Source organism: Meles meles, chromosome 14 (assembly GCF_922984935.1).
Source record: "Meles meles chromosome 14, mMelMel3.1 paternal haplotype, whole genome shotgun sequence".
Taxonomy (NCBI): Eukaryota; Metazoa; Chordata; class Mammalia; order Carnivora; family Mustelidae; genus Meles; species Meles meles.
The window spans coordinates 52,243,653-52,257,202 of record NC_060079.1 but is presented as its reverse complement, the minus strand read 5'-3'; the positions used below and the strand labels follow the sequence as shown (position 1 = coordinate 52,257,202).

General features: G+C 38.5%; 1 protein-coding gene across 7 annotated transcripts in view; it reads left to right on the top strand.

The window, feature by feature from the left end:
• KLF12 (Kruppel like factor 12) overlaps positions 1–13,550 on the top strand; it is a 436,995-nt gene that overhangs the window by 323,146 nt on the left and 100,299 nt on the right. For all 7 annotated transcript variants that reach the window (XM_045978049.1, XM_045978044.1, XM_045978050.1 and 4 more), the window contains one exon: positions 478–613. In XM_045978049.1, the coding sequence (XP_045834005.1) occupies positions 478–613 (136 nt within the window). The remainder of the gene's footprint in view (positions 1–477; positions 614–13,550) is intronic.

Here is a 13,550-nt window from a genome sequence, read left to right as displayed (position 1 = left end):
TGTAAACCTTGTTCTTCCTTAAGCTTATTAAGAGAGCTGTAGGCAGATAAAATCTCTCCCTTGGCTCTTCACCTTCCAGGGAATGCGCTAACCAGTAGTGAAATGGCCAGAACTCTGGCAGCAGAAGCAAGAAGGAAGAGCCAGGGGGTTGCAGAGTAATTCAAGAGCTACCTAATCAGCTTCTGACCACTCAAGAGTTGGTCATGTTGTGGATTTTATAGTTCGTGTTCTGTAATCATCCCTTGAAACTGTGGAGAGCCGACGGAGATTCTGTAAATCAAATGAACAAGGAAAAAAAAAAAGTCCGTAAATGCTCAATACATAAAATGCACCACTTTCATGAATTCCTGGGATTTCTAGAGAGTTCTCTGTGCGTGATAGGCATAGAAGAGAGATGCCATGCTTGATGTTGGTCCAGGACAAGGTGAAATTTGTGCACACTAATTTTAATTCATTATATATGCCTTTTTTCCCCAGCACAAATGGACCCCCGAGGCCTATCTCCCAGACAGAGTAAAAGTGACAGTGACGATGATGACCTGCCAAATGTGACCTTAGATAGCGTTAATGAGACTGGATCTACGGCCCTTTCCATAGCCAGAGCAGTACAAGAGTAAGTACCACGTTCTCAGGATGAAATGAGACTCGCCGAGGTGTGCAGTGGGTAATGGAAGCAGCAATACCTCCTGTTCCCAGGACTTGCCCCTCTCGCTCGCGACGGGCTCGCGCGTCAGCATCCTTCCGCCCCGGCTTACAGTCTCTGGGAGCAGGTTAGGCATGAAGTATTTTGCGTAGTCGAAAATCTGTACGTTTGTTAGAAATGAGGCATCTGTGCATCTCTGCTAATACCTCCTACCTCTTCTCCTTCACTCTGAAAAAAATACATTGTTCTTTTGGAATGTCGCCAGCCAATTACTGCCCTCATTGTTATCGTTCATTTACAGAAGTCGAGAGAAATAAAATATGGCAAGTAATTATGATCTTGTTTTGATAGGAGAGTGCAGAACAGCTTTTCTGAAATGTTAAATTTGGAAGTTGATGTCTCACCACTTTGAAAAATCAGAATCGTGTGTGATTTTTGAAAAGATCTTTTCTCTCTTCTTATATCCAGACCATCGAGTTAGATTTCATCCTTGTTAAGCAAAGATAGTTGCTTTTCCATCATTGTCGATTCCGAATCTAGAATCGAACCGGTGGCTAGTCCTTGGATATTTTTTTTTCTGGAATAATATGTAACATACTCTTCCATAAGAGTAGGACTTAAATCACCACCGCTGTTGCTGGCACATGAGTTCGCGGGTCACTGAAAATGATCTTAGTCACTTTCCATATTTTAATTCCTTTTCCCAAATATTGACTAAGTTGTGACTCTGCCCTGTGCTTTAGTCTTTGAAATCTTTAAAACACACACATACACACACACACACACACACACACACACGACTATGACATTTTAGAGTTTAAAGCATATGTGTGTGTGTAAAGTGAATAATATATTTCTATGTTCCATGGGTCATACATAGTATATATTTATGTGATTTCTGTCTGTGCACACATACAAATACATATGGTATGTTAGGGGAAATAGGATACAATGGATCTAAAATGAAATTTGGAGTCAGAAACATTTGAATTCAAATTTACATTTAAGCTCTTAATGGTTATGTGACTTTTGGCAAGTTATTTAACCACTCTGAGATGTTTCTTCATCTGTATAAGAAAATCAGTATACTTACCTTGTAGCCCTGGTATGAGGATGTAATATAGTTATAAGATATAAAAATCAAGTCACAGAATTTTGGTACATAGAAGGCTTCAATTGACTATGGAATTAGTATTATAATTATATAATAGTGTACAGTATGTGACAACTAGGAAATTAATGTGTGGCAAATGTTGTTACCCTAATTGTACAAATGAAAACACTCGGAATCAGAGAAGTTAAATGACTCCTCCAAAGTCCTATAATAAGTAGTGGTAAGACAAAAGTTTGGACCTCTGACTCCCCAAACAGAGCTTTTCCTAACAGTACCTGTCATGTTTGTTTCCAGTCATATTCTTGTACTTCAACACCTATAAAAAGCATTGTTTCTACTCCTTTGCTCAAATAACTGGTTATAGTCACCTAGTTTCTCCAAAGCAAATGTTCATTTGCCAGGATAGGCATGGAATCAAAGGGGTTTGCTGAAATCATGTTTGAAAGGATGGCACGTTGAGTCACCTCATTGCTCATTCAGTGACCAGCACAGTTTAATATGGTTTTGTGTGACCTAAATCTTAAGATCCATCTTTAAAATTAGACTAAATGATGACAGGCTTCAATCCTAAAATGATTAGTAGGTTTTGGAGACATTTTAGTCATATTGTTTTCCTATATCATTATAATACATGTATAATTTCTCTGTGTGTGTGTGTATGTGTATGTGTGTGCATGTGTGTGTTTACAGAGGTGGGTGTGTTTTTTTTTTTAATTCAGACTTTAAAGTTGGGGACTATAATTACGAAAATCTAAATTATGTTTACTTTATTTGGGACTTAGCATATAATGATAGTAACTTTTTAAACATAACTATTTTTTTTGCTTTTAATATTATGTGCTTATAATATGTAGTGTATTTTAATGTGAAACGTTTTATAGCAGCCTCAAGAACTGGAGCCTCATTTTCAGCCTAACCTCTCAGGCTTGCTTTGTGAAAACATTTTCAAGGCACAGTAGCTTATATAACTGCATATGCCTGCCTTTATTACTGTTTCAAAAGTTGCCTGTGTATCTAGGGAAATGCCAGATTCATTATTCATGTAAGTGTTTTCATTAAACGATTAGTAAAGAATACTGAGCCGTCACCTGGGAAGCCCAAGAACGCCAGGACCCATCAATAGTTAATTAAGTCTCATTCAAGACGCAGTGTGTATATGTAAACACCAGGAAGTGAGAAGATAGTGTTAGATGAAGCAAAAAGAATGCTCTGCAGAGACCTCTTAAATATGGGTGTATTTCAAAACTTACAGTAATACATTGAGGAAAATTTTATTCTGGGACAAATAAATATACAGTCCTTGTTAGAAACATTTAAAAAAAAAATCTGTACTTAGGTTTACCCGAAGTTAACTTTAAGTGTACGTCTTTCTGCTTCTCTCTTAGTTTTTCCTTGATTCTTTAATGCATATTGCTGTTGGTGATTTTCTGTTTTCACTTTTCCTGTTTGCCTTTGGAACTTGATGCCTTCTGTTAATTCAAAAGCTATGAAACAAAAATTCCAAACAAAATTTGACTGTGGTCAATAAAATAATGCATTAAAAGTAGTGTAAAACATCAGCTTGGCATATATAAGATGGAAGGATTTCAAAGACACCTGTTGACCTCTTCCCTGTACTTGCAAAACTTTGAGAGAGTTAGATTCAGAAGTCTATCTACAGATAGAAAGGCAATGGCATCAAAGGGTTATGTTTATTAGAGGTAGCATACTTTCAAAGCCTTGGGCACCCAGGACACAGTTGGCTTTCCCATCAAAGGGAAAAAGAATCATGGTTTAGGAAGTGTTCCAAGGTGGGCCTCTTAATTCATTGGCCACCAGTGAAGTGTTAATCAAGGAGGAGAGGAAGCTGAGGAAGGAGGATATTAGGGAAGATTGACACTAGAAATGGATGAAACTGCCTTGTCCTTGACCTGTCCCTACGACAAGATGCTAACCCTCAGGGTAGATGCTCCTGTCTTCTTTCCCATTCAGGTGCAGAGTCTTGTCAATAATCACTGTAGTTTGAGTTTTTAATTAAGTGACTTACATTATTGACATTAGTATATCAACATAGCATCAACCTTAATATATGAATATATATGTTTTCTAAATGACTGTTACTGTTACTGTTTTTGTTTTGTTTTGTTTTGTTTTAAGATTTATTTATTCTGGGTGGGGGAGGGAGACAGGGAGAGAGGGCAAGGGCTGAGCACAGAGCCTGCCATGGGGGCTGGATCTCAGCACCCTGAGATCCTGACCTGAGACAAAATCATGAGTTGGGCACTTAACTGATTGTGTCAGCCAGGTGCCCTTGCGTTTTACTTTTTTTTTTTTTTTAAATGAACTTTTAATTCTTTAGTTTAAGAAGTGTTTCCTTTGATTTGAAACGCAGAAGTTGTTAGGCAAAATGGCATCCTCCCCGCCAGATCAGATATTTCTGTCTTTAAATAAAAAAGAACATCACTTGGTACTAGAGCAGCAACCTGAGGTCACATTGATGTGTATAGATTTATATAGTGAGGTTCCTAAATGGTGCTTGGACTAATCATTTCAGCCATTTTCATTGATTTGCTTGATTATTGTTTATCAGCTCCGGATCAGTGAATTCAAAGACAGTGGAAAAAGCCACAGCGAGGCCCACACACGGGCTCTGCCCTTTTCTTCTTTTAACTGTGCAGATACTGTCCAAGTCAGAAACCGTGTCTTCAGTAATTCTGACAAAGCCAACTTCCAGCAATTCATAGAACATCTGTTTTGTTTTGGTCTGGTTTTTTTTTTCTCCCCGATGGTAAAATAGGGTCGTTACCCTTAACAACTTGACAAACATAATTATGAATAAGTGTTTGGAAAAAGAGAAGTACAGGCGCATGATTAGAGCAAATTATTGTAATTAACTCTCACCCCAGGCAAAACAATGATATTTTTTTAAATAGGTACAGTTTGGCTGTGTTACCCAGACCCTCTAATTTCTGTCCCCCTTTTTAATTCTTTTTCTCTAATTCCAAATATTCATACTCCTCGCTGGTTAAGAGGAGTAGAATAATCAACTTCATACAAACCAAAGTGTAAGTGAATGAGAATATTTCCTGAGAGAAATTTCAATATAACCAGGAAAAAACCTTAAACAAGAAGTATAGGGACCGAGACACAGGCATCCCCTGTTTTCCCAAGTTCCCGTTACACCACTCTGCTTTTACGAAAGACCTGTTAGCACCTGTTTTTGCTAACTGAAAGAAAGCGAAAGAGGATTTTCATCTTTACAAAAAAGATGAACAGCAAAAATAGTGTTCAATGTTGTTTTTTTGTTTTGTTTTTGTTTTTGTTTTTTCCAGTAAGGCCTTAGAGAGGCAACTCGTACTCTAACCAGAGAGAGCAGCCCCACCAGACTCCCTCTGGGAGCCACACCCAGCATCTCAACACCAGAGCTTTGAGCTGCGTCTGGGAGCAGCCTCGGTTTATCTCCACTTATGTGTGCCTCTGTCAGCAAGATGGGTTCTTAAGGTGTCAGACGCCTAAGAGAGGGGGCTCTGAGAGTCTGGGAATGCTCCAAAACTCTTCCATTTAAGTTAATGGTCATTGCCTCTTCGCTCTACACCATTTGGCTTATAAAACATTTCACAGGAACATTCTACTTTTGGGTATTAGGGGAATCCTGTATTAATACTTTCAGTAAGAGCAAGAGTGGAGGATGAGGGAAGCATTTGAAGATGTAAAGGAAATAGGCCTGTGTTACTCAGTGTCAGTCCTTAGAGAATTGGTGCATGCATGTTCCTATTTATCTCACACCATAGCTGAGGAGCCTACCCTCTCTGATCTTTATTATAACTCTCAGAGGAAAGAAAAGCAACAAAATCTGTAGCATTAGTAACTTTGTGCTTTGGCTGCTTTCCCTGATACTTGTTACTTGATAAAGGGATATTCCTTTTAAATGGTTCATTGTCAAGTACATTTAAGCTAATCAAAACACTTCACTGTCCTCCTCTCCCTGTTTCTATTACAGTTGACCCTTGAACACAGGGTTGAATTATGCAGATCCACTTACACGTGGACTTTTTTTGGTAAATACAGTAGAATACTGGAAATGTATTTTCTCTTCCTTATGATTTTCTTAATATTTTCTTTGCTCGAGCATACTTCATTGCAAGGATACAGTATGTAATACATATACAAAATGTGTATTAATTGACTGGTTATGTTACTGATAAGGCTTCCAGTCAACAGTAGGCTATTAGTAGCTAAGCTTAGAGGTAGTCAGAATTTACCTGTGGATTTTTGACTGCACAGGGGGTCAGCATGCCAACCCCAGTTGTTCAAGGGCCAACTGGGTATTGTTCATGTGAAGGTCCCTTCTCCCAAAAAACTGCTTGAATTTCTGGAAATGAAGAGTATTATTATCTTTAGCACATTTTCACTTGAATGATCTTTGAAAGAACAGGTATGGTAGAAAGTTAGATATCCTATTGTTATTTCAAACTTTGTTGCTAGTTCAAACATCATAGTTCTTAATTTTAGAAAAGTGCATTTAATGATAAAAGGTCAGAAATCTTCAGTGATATTTTTCGGTTTTATTTTAATTTTTCTTGTTCTGAACTTCTTGAACACACCCACTCCTATTTCTCTTAATGTCCTCCTGTATGATTACATTAATGTCTTTTAAATTATAGTAGAGAGCGGCACAAGAAATGAGGAAGAAAAGTGAAAACAAATCAATTGTAACTGACAGCCTACTTTTTGGCAGATACTATGAAAACTCATGTAGTTTTCATTTAATTTGCCCTGTGATCCTGTTTTTATCCTGCAAATGAAGAAATGGAAACCCAGAGAGGTATACTCTATCCCCAGAGGTCCTACAGCTGATAATTTGCAGAGCTCATATTCATTTCCAAGTTTGTCTGACTATAAACCCATATTCCTTTATGAAGGCAGCTACTGTCTTTATGTTGTGGCTTTAATATCTCGAAACTGCCAACTATCTAAAGCCAAGTTCTTTGAACTTCAAATCCCAGCAAGTACACATTTTTATAAAATAATTTCAGATTGTTTCATCTTTAAACTCATTGTTACTTTAAATATAATCTGATATGGAGAAAATAATTCTATCTGGACCCTCTCAGAATTTTCTTTTCAAAAAGCTATTCCACTTCTATAAATCACACATTATATGGAAGTGTGAGGAAATAAAATATGAACATATTAGTGTTTTTCATTATAAACTTCACTGGTACTATTTTATTTAAAGAAATTGTTGGGAAAAACGTGGTTTCAGGTGCATTTTAATATACACATACATGCTGACATTCCCAAAACCAAAAAATGAACATCCCTTATAGAATTGCTTTCTGCCAATCTATAAAAGGAAAAGTTTGTCCAAGGGTCATCTTATTAAGATGACCCATCGTCCTGGGTCATCTTATTTTGCACCCTTTGACTGAAAAGTTTGAGAGGACTTGGATCATGTGCCTCTCCTCATTTGCTGATTAGAATGAACCCAACCGAGCTGACTGTGCTCAGAGAAAAAGCCAGAGAGCGCGACCTGTCAAAGGACTTACGTTTTTCTTCTCAAATCTTTCCTGGATTCTTGTCTCATTAAGAGAAGCTATAGGTCATTTAATAAGCCTAACATGTTTGGGACACCTTCAGATCCCCCCACTTCCTGTCCTACCAAAGAAACAGCGATGATTCCCCTCAGTAGTTGGAATTCTAAATCTATCATGGCTGACACGGGCTCTACTGGTGGGTAAATCTAAGGTGTCCATTCCCTTGCCAGGGAAGATAAATGTTTTGGGGTTACTCTTCTTTTGAAAGAGCTCAGAAAAAGCTGCTGATTTTCTGTGAGTGAACACAGATAAAATCCAACATGTATGCTTAGCCTGTCTCAGCCCATCAATCTCCCATGCCTGAAAAAAACAATTAAAATAGCAATCACTGAATATCTCAGTCCTTTGGGTGTTTAATACCAAGATGGAGCCCATCTCACCCACACACAGTCCCATATATCTGCCTTTGGTGGGACACTCTTTGTCCTTTCTTAAAATAAGAAAAGCGGGGTGAGGTTTGGTCAATAATTTGATATTTGAATTGTTTCATGAAGTACCAGATTTTTTTTTTTTGACAGACAGAGATCACAGGTAAGTGGAGTGGCAGGCAAAGAGAAGAGAGAGGAGGAAGCAGGCTCCCTGCGGAGCAGAGAACCAGACGCGGGACTCCATCCCAGGACCCTGGGATCATGACCTGAGCTGAAGGCAGAGGCTTTAACCCACTGAGCCACCCAGGCACCCATGAAGTACCAGATTAAGTGACCTGTTCATTTGGTGCATAGTTAATTAATTTATTCAACCCTGTTACACGCTGAGGACAGGATGAATGGTTCATGGTACCTTAGCACAGGGAGCTCAGCATGGAAATGTAAGAGATGAAGTGAAGCACGATATGATAAAAGCATAGGAAGGGCTGCCTGAGAAAACAGAGAGGTACACGTGACTCAGTCTGGAATAGGTAAGACCATCGATGTGCAGTAGGGGTGCAGCCATTTCTGATGACTGGTGCAGAGGTGAGTGTAGCAGGGAGACGGGGAGGCGAGTAAGGACCTGATCAGGAAGGGGGAAATTTATTCTGTCGACAATGGGGAGATGTGGATATGTCAGCAAACATCGGTCTCAAGGAAGCTACACGTGGTTGTGCAGGTAGAACACCTTGAATCCCAGAGGGTGCTGTTTACGTCGTTGTGGATGTGAATAGTCTGCCTGAATGTCCACAGTTTCCATGGTTAGACCCAGGAGCTCGTGGCGTACAGATATATATGAAGTGGTGGCGATGGGATGAGACAGACAAGAAGCACGTATCTCTGAGGAAGGTAAGTGCGATGGAGGTTGGGGATGCCAGATGTGGACGTTAGGCTGTGTGGAGGTAGAAGAAAGGGTTCACTGTTTCCTTAAGATGTTCTGGAAAGAACTCTCTGATAAGACTGTGTTTTAGGAAAAACCTGAAGAGAGGTGAGGTCAGGGCACAAAGAGATCTAAAGGGAGAACATTCAAGGGAATAACAAATGCAGAGACTCTAAGACAGGAATATTCTGGAATGAGTAAACAAACTGACCAACTAGAGGACATAGTTAAAATTCCTTGATTTTACAGAAGAAACTGAGCTCCATGGATACCGACGAATTATTCCAGCATTCCGTCCCTAGGGAGAGGGGATCAGGACTGAATCTTTTTATCCATTCATACTTTTCCCTCTAAGCTATGATAAAAATTCTCTTTTTCTAAGGGAATCTGCAATTATTTAACCAAAACAAGAATCAAAAATCCAACCCCCCCCCCCCAAAAAAAGCAAAACCAATTTTCCCTTTCAAATCATTTGTTTACTTTGTACTTCTTTCTGGCTTGGGTTCTCGAAACCTAGTTTCATATTCCCCTGCCGCCCCCACCCCGTGATGATTCAAAAAATATCCATTATCCCAGAAAGTTTTAAAAAATATACTATTATTGTACTTTCTGTAGCCATTAAGAACTTTCCCCCGAAAAATGATATAGCTATTGTTTCAAGTAAAAGCTTAGCCTCAAAATTTTTTGTGCACCAATCTTCTTGATCATTAAAAAAGTAAAATGAAATAAAAAAGAACATATCATATATGAAAGCCACTACCCAGGTGTTACTGTTTTGAGAGGGATTTATGTCTCTCATCTCTATGATAGGCATTCTATGCCTAATGCTAAACAGGCAGTTTGCCCGCCCTCCCCCAACCCTCACCCTCCCCCTGCCAAAACTGACTTGAAGAACATCTTCTGGGTACTATAAACAGATTAATTTTAGCCTTTCTAACCACTTGGAAATTATTGGGTTAACTATGTGTTGATTTTTTTTTTTTAAACCGCCATGCCTCATTTTAATGTGAATATACTATTTCTTGGTGATCTGTTTAAAAATAGAAATCAGGCAGGGCACCTGGGTGGCTCAGTGGGTTAAGGCTCTGCCTTTGGCTCAGGTCATGATCTCAGGGTCCTGGCATCGAGCCCCGCATGGGGCTCTCTGCTCAGCGGGGAGCCAGCTTCCTCCTCTCTCTCTCTGCCTGCCTCTCTGCTTACTTGTGATCTCTCTCTCTCTGTCAAATAAATAAATAAATAAATCTTAAAAAAAATAGAAATTGGGCTTTTTAAGACCGAACTTTTTGTTTTATTTTTATTTTAAGGGGATTCCAAAGTTACATCATGGATAGAATTGATGAGCCACTTCTACTTGACAGTAGCTATACATTTTTGCTACTTTGATGTTTATATTTTTTTTAGTATTAGTAATTTTTGAGATGATTCATAATTTGAAATATGTTGACATTTCATGTGGTCATACAGTATATATATACTCCAAACTGATTGCAAGCATATTAATGTGCTTTTAATTGTTGACATACTACTCTATGTGAGATCTTTATGTAGCTTCTTTTTTGGCTATATGTTCTACCTATAATCACATTGCAAATTTATGCACACCATTTATATTTCTCATATATATTCCTAATGGGTGTAACTTGTGAGTATAGGTAGTCATTTCTCATGCATTTTTTATGTGTGTTGACATAGATACTCAGTGATAATGTTGAAATATTAATAAGTTTCGCTACAAGTTCCCAGAACTATTCATCACTATTTCATTTATTAATGTAGTCAGAGAGAGTACACATGATAGAAAACCATACTGTAATATATTTGAAATTAACTCAATTCACCAGGATATAATCTCTTCTATTTTCAGTCAAATGCTCTAGACACTCTCTTTTCTTATTACTCTTTATGAGTTATAGCCATTGTACCATAATTTTCCTTTACTTTATAGCACTTTCCCACATACTTGAATCTTATTGAATACATTCACTTACATGCATCAGATGAAAGTAAAAAATTGAAGGATTCGTTTTCAAGGAGAACCTGCTGCTACACAGAAAAATCTAGTACAGATGGAAAAAGATAGCTTGGATAAGAGTGAATCTTACCAGGTTGATGTTTTACCATGATATTTTGCCATCCGCTTACATAATTGCATAGTTGAGGGTCACCATCTAACTGAGATGTAAGACATCAAGCATCATGGCTCATCTTAGAAAGTAAACCCCAAACCATGTGTGCTTAGTAATGGTAGAAATGCTAGCAAATTTTGGGAATATTCCTGATTGATTATCTGAAAAATTATTAGTGTGCAGGAAAAAATTCCACACTTAATTTAGAAGTAATGGGTGCCTGGGTGGCTCAGTGAGTTAAAACCTCTGCCTTCAGCTTAGGTCATGATCTCAGGGTCCTGGGATTGAGCCCCCCATTGGGCTCTCTGCTCAGTAGGGAGCCTGCTTCCCCCCGCCCCCTTGCCTGCCTCTCTGCCTACTTGTGATCTCCGTCAAATAAATAAATAAAATCTTAAAAAAAGAGAGAGAGGAGTAATTACATATTCTTAGCTAAATGAATCATTTTATCAATGTAATTTTTAACATTAGACTGACCAAATAGTACTTCTGGATAGAATTCTGGATCTTGAATAAAATTCTTTCTGTCGATCTGTTTATGTCCCTAACCTACCCATCCACCTACCTACTTGTCGTTCCGAATATTGGTTACTTTTGGCTGCAAATAACAATAAGCCTTACGAGAGCCCTTGAACGTGGGATTCTTTTTTCCAGTTAACCCGAAGTCTAGGATAAACAGGACAGGCTGGCGGAGGTGTGCAGAATGTCCTGAAGGTGTCTTCTCTCTTCCGGTTTTGTTGCTCCTCCGTTGTGGTTTTCTTCCTACCGGTTGTACGGATTGGCTCCATCTTCAGGCATCCTGCCCTTAGCTCCATCTTCAGGCATCCTGCCCTTACTCCAGTCACAAGGGAAGAAGTGAGATACAAACCAAGTACTAGAGGAGCATACCAGCCAACTATGGCACTTTTTTAAAAAAGATTTTCTTTATTTAAGAGAACAGGCAAGCGAGAGAGAACGCGAAGTGGGGAGGGACAGAGGGAGAGGGAGAAGCAGGCTCCCCACTGAGAAGGGAACCCAAAGGCTCAATCCCAGGACCCTGGCATCAGGACCTGAGCCGAAGCCAGATGCTTACCTGACTAAGCCACCCAAATGCCCTTACTCTGTCTCTTTTCAAAAATTGTCCCAGGAGCCCCACCCTGTGACTTCTGTCTGTATCTCATTGACCAAAACAAGGTTTGCCTGTTCCCAATTATTGGAACATGGTTAAGGGGAAAGAAAAAATGAGTTAGTAAACCAGCATAGTCTGCCACCAAACTGAAAGTTTACTCCTTAAGAAAAAGATGGTACCACCCCAAACCCAATGTCAAGGTGTTTGGTGTTTTTGTTTTTTTTTTTCCTTTAAAAAAAAAAATCAGTCATGTGTTGCCACTCTAATGTTGTACAGATAGCCACTCCAAAATTCTGTGGCGTACTGCTGTGGGGATTGACTTTTCTTCCATGCATCAGCTTGTTGGTTGGGGCAGGTCTACAGGTTGTTGGAGCAGCACTAGTCATTGTCTCTCATTTTTCTAAACCCAACAGACTTGTGTCATGTGTTTCTCATGGTGGTGGCTGGAGTGTAAGAAGGAAACCCCAATTGTACAAACACATTTTAAGCCACTGCCCACAGCACTCATCTGCCAACATCCCATGGCCAGACCAAGGCCACATGGCCTGGCCTAGCATCGGTGTGGGAGGGACCATATTTGTCCCTGGAGATGAGAAGTTTTAGGACAGTGTTGACTAACGTACTAACATTTTAGAAAAGAAAGGCTGTTGTTTCTAGAAGCAATTAAAATGAGCTAATACACCTATATTAAAAATCTAGTTTACTGTTTTGGCAAATTTTAGTCATGTTTTCTGATAAAATTTCCAGGTGGTTCTGGTGGATCTTGTAAAATCTTGTAAATTCTTCCAAGAATTTGGAATATAGATTCACTTAATGATGTGTTTTTTAAAATCAGTAATAACAAGTACATTTACTATGTCTTTGTATCTAAATTCCATATGGTAAATTCTTATCTCCAGGGTTTATACTCTCAGAAGTGTTCCATTTTGCTAAGTATAATAGAAGGTATTACTAAAATGTAGTGCTTAAGCAGCTGATTCCAGCTGAATAAGCCAAATCTGTGAACTGTAGTTATGATCAGTTTTTAAACCTAAGTTAATGTTGATTAATCTCTTACCATATACAGAATGGCTAAAAATAGCATCAGCTTATTTGCCTTTTTCCTCTGATTTCTGGAATTCTATAGCTATGAGCTATAACAGAGACAAACACAAATAAAGCAAAATTATACAGAGAATTTAAAATAAAATCTTGGAGCTAAAATTTCATAACCATTTAGCAAAATATGTATCACTCTCCAATTCTGCCTCTATTTTCCATTTTGTTCTATATGTGTAATCACTGTTATAAGTGAGAGAAAGCATGGGATTGATTCTCCTAGAATTTCCACTTTCTGATGCAAATATAAAACTAATTTCAAATTGTACATTTAGAGGAAATTTTCTAATACATGACAGGAAAGTGCAAGCAAGAAAATGGATTAGAAAATATAAATGACTTTTTTTAGAATCAGGAGGTGAAAATATCTTCTTGCCAGCTTTTACTGGGTAGATTACATTGTGAGGCTAAAATATTAATTTTTCACTATATCTTTTAATGAGAGTTATTTATCCAAGTCAAGTCAGAAGACCGGTGAATGTTTTATAATATAAAAATATTAAAAAAAAAAATATCCAGCAAAGAGGCACCTGGGTGGCTCAGTCGGTTAGGCATCTGCCTCTGGCTTAGGTCATGATCCTGGAGTTCCTAACTGAGCCCT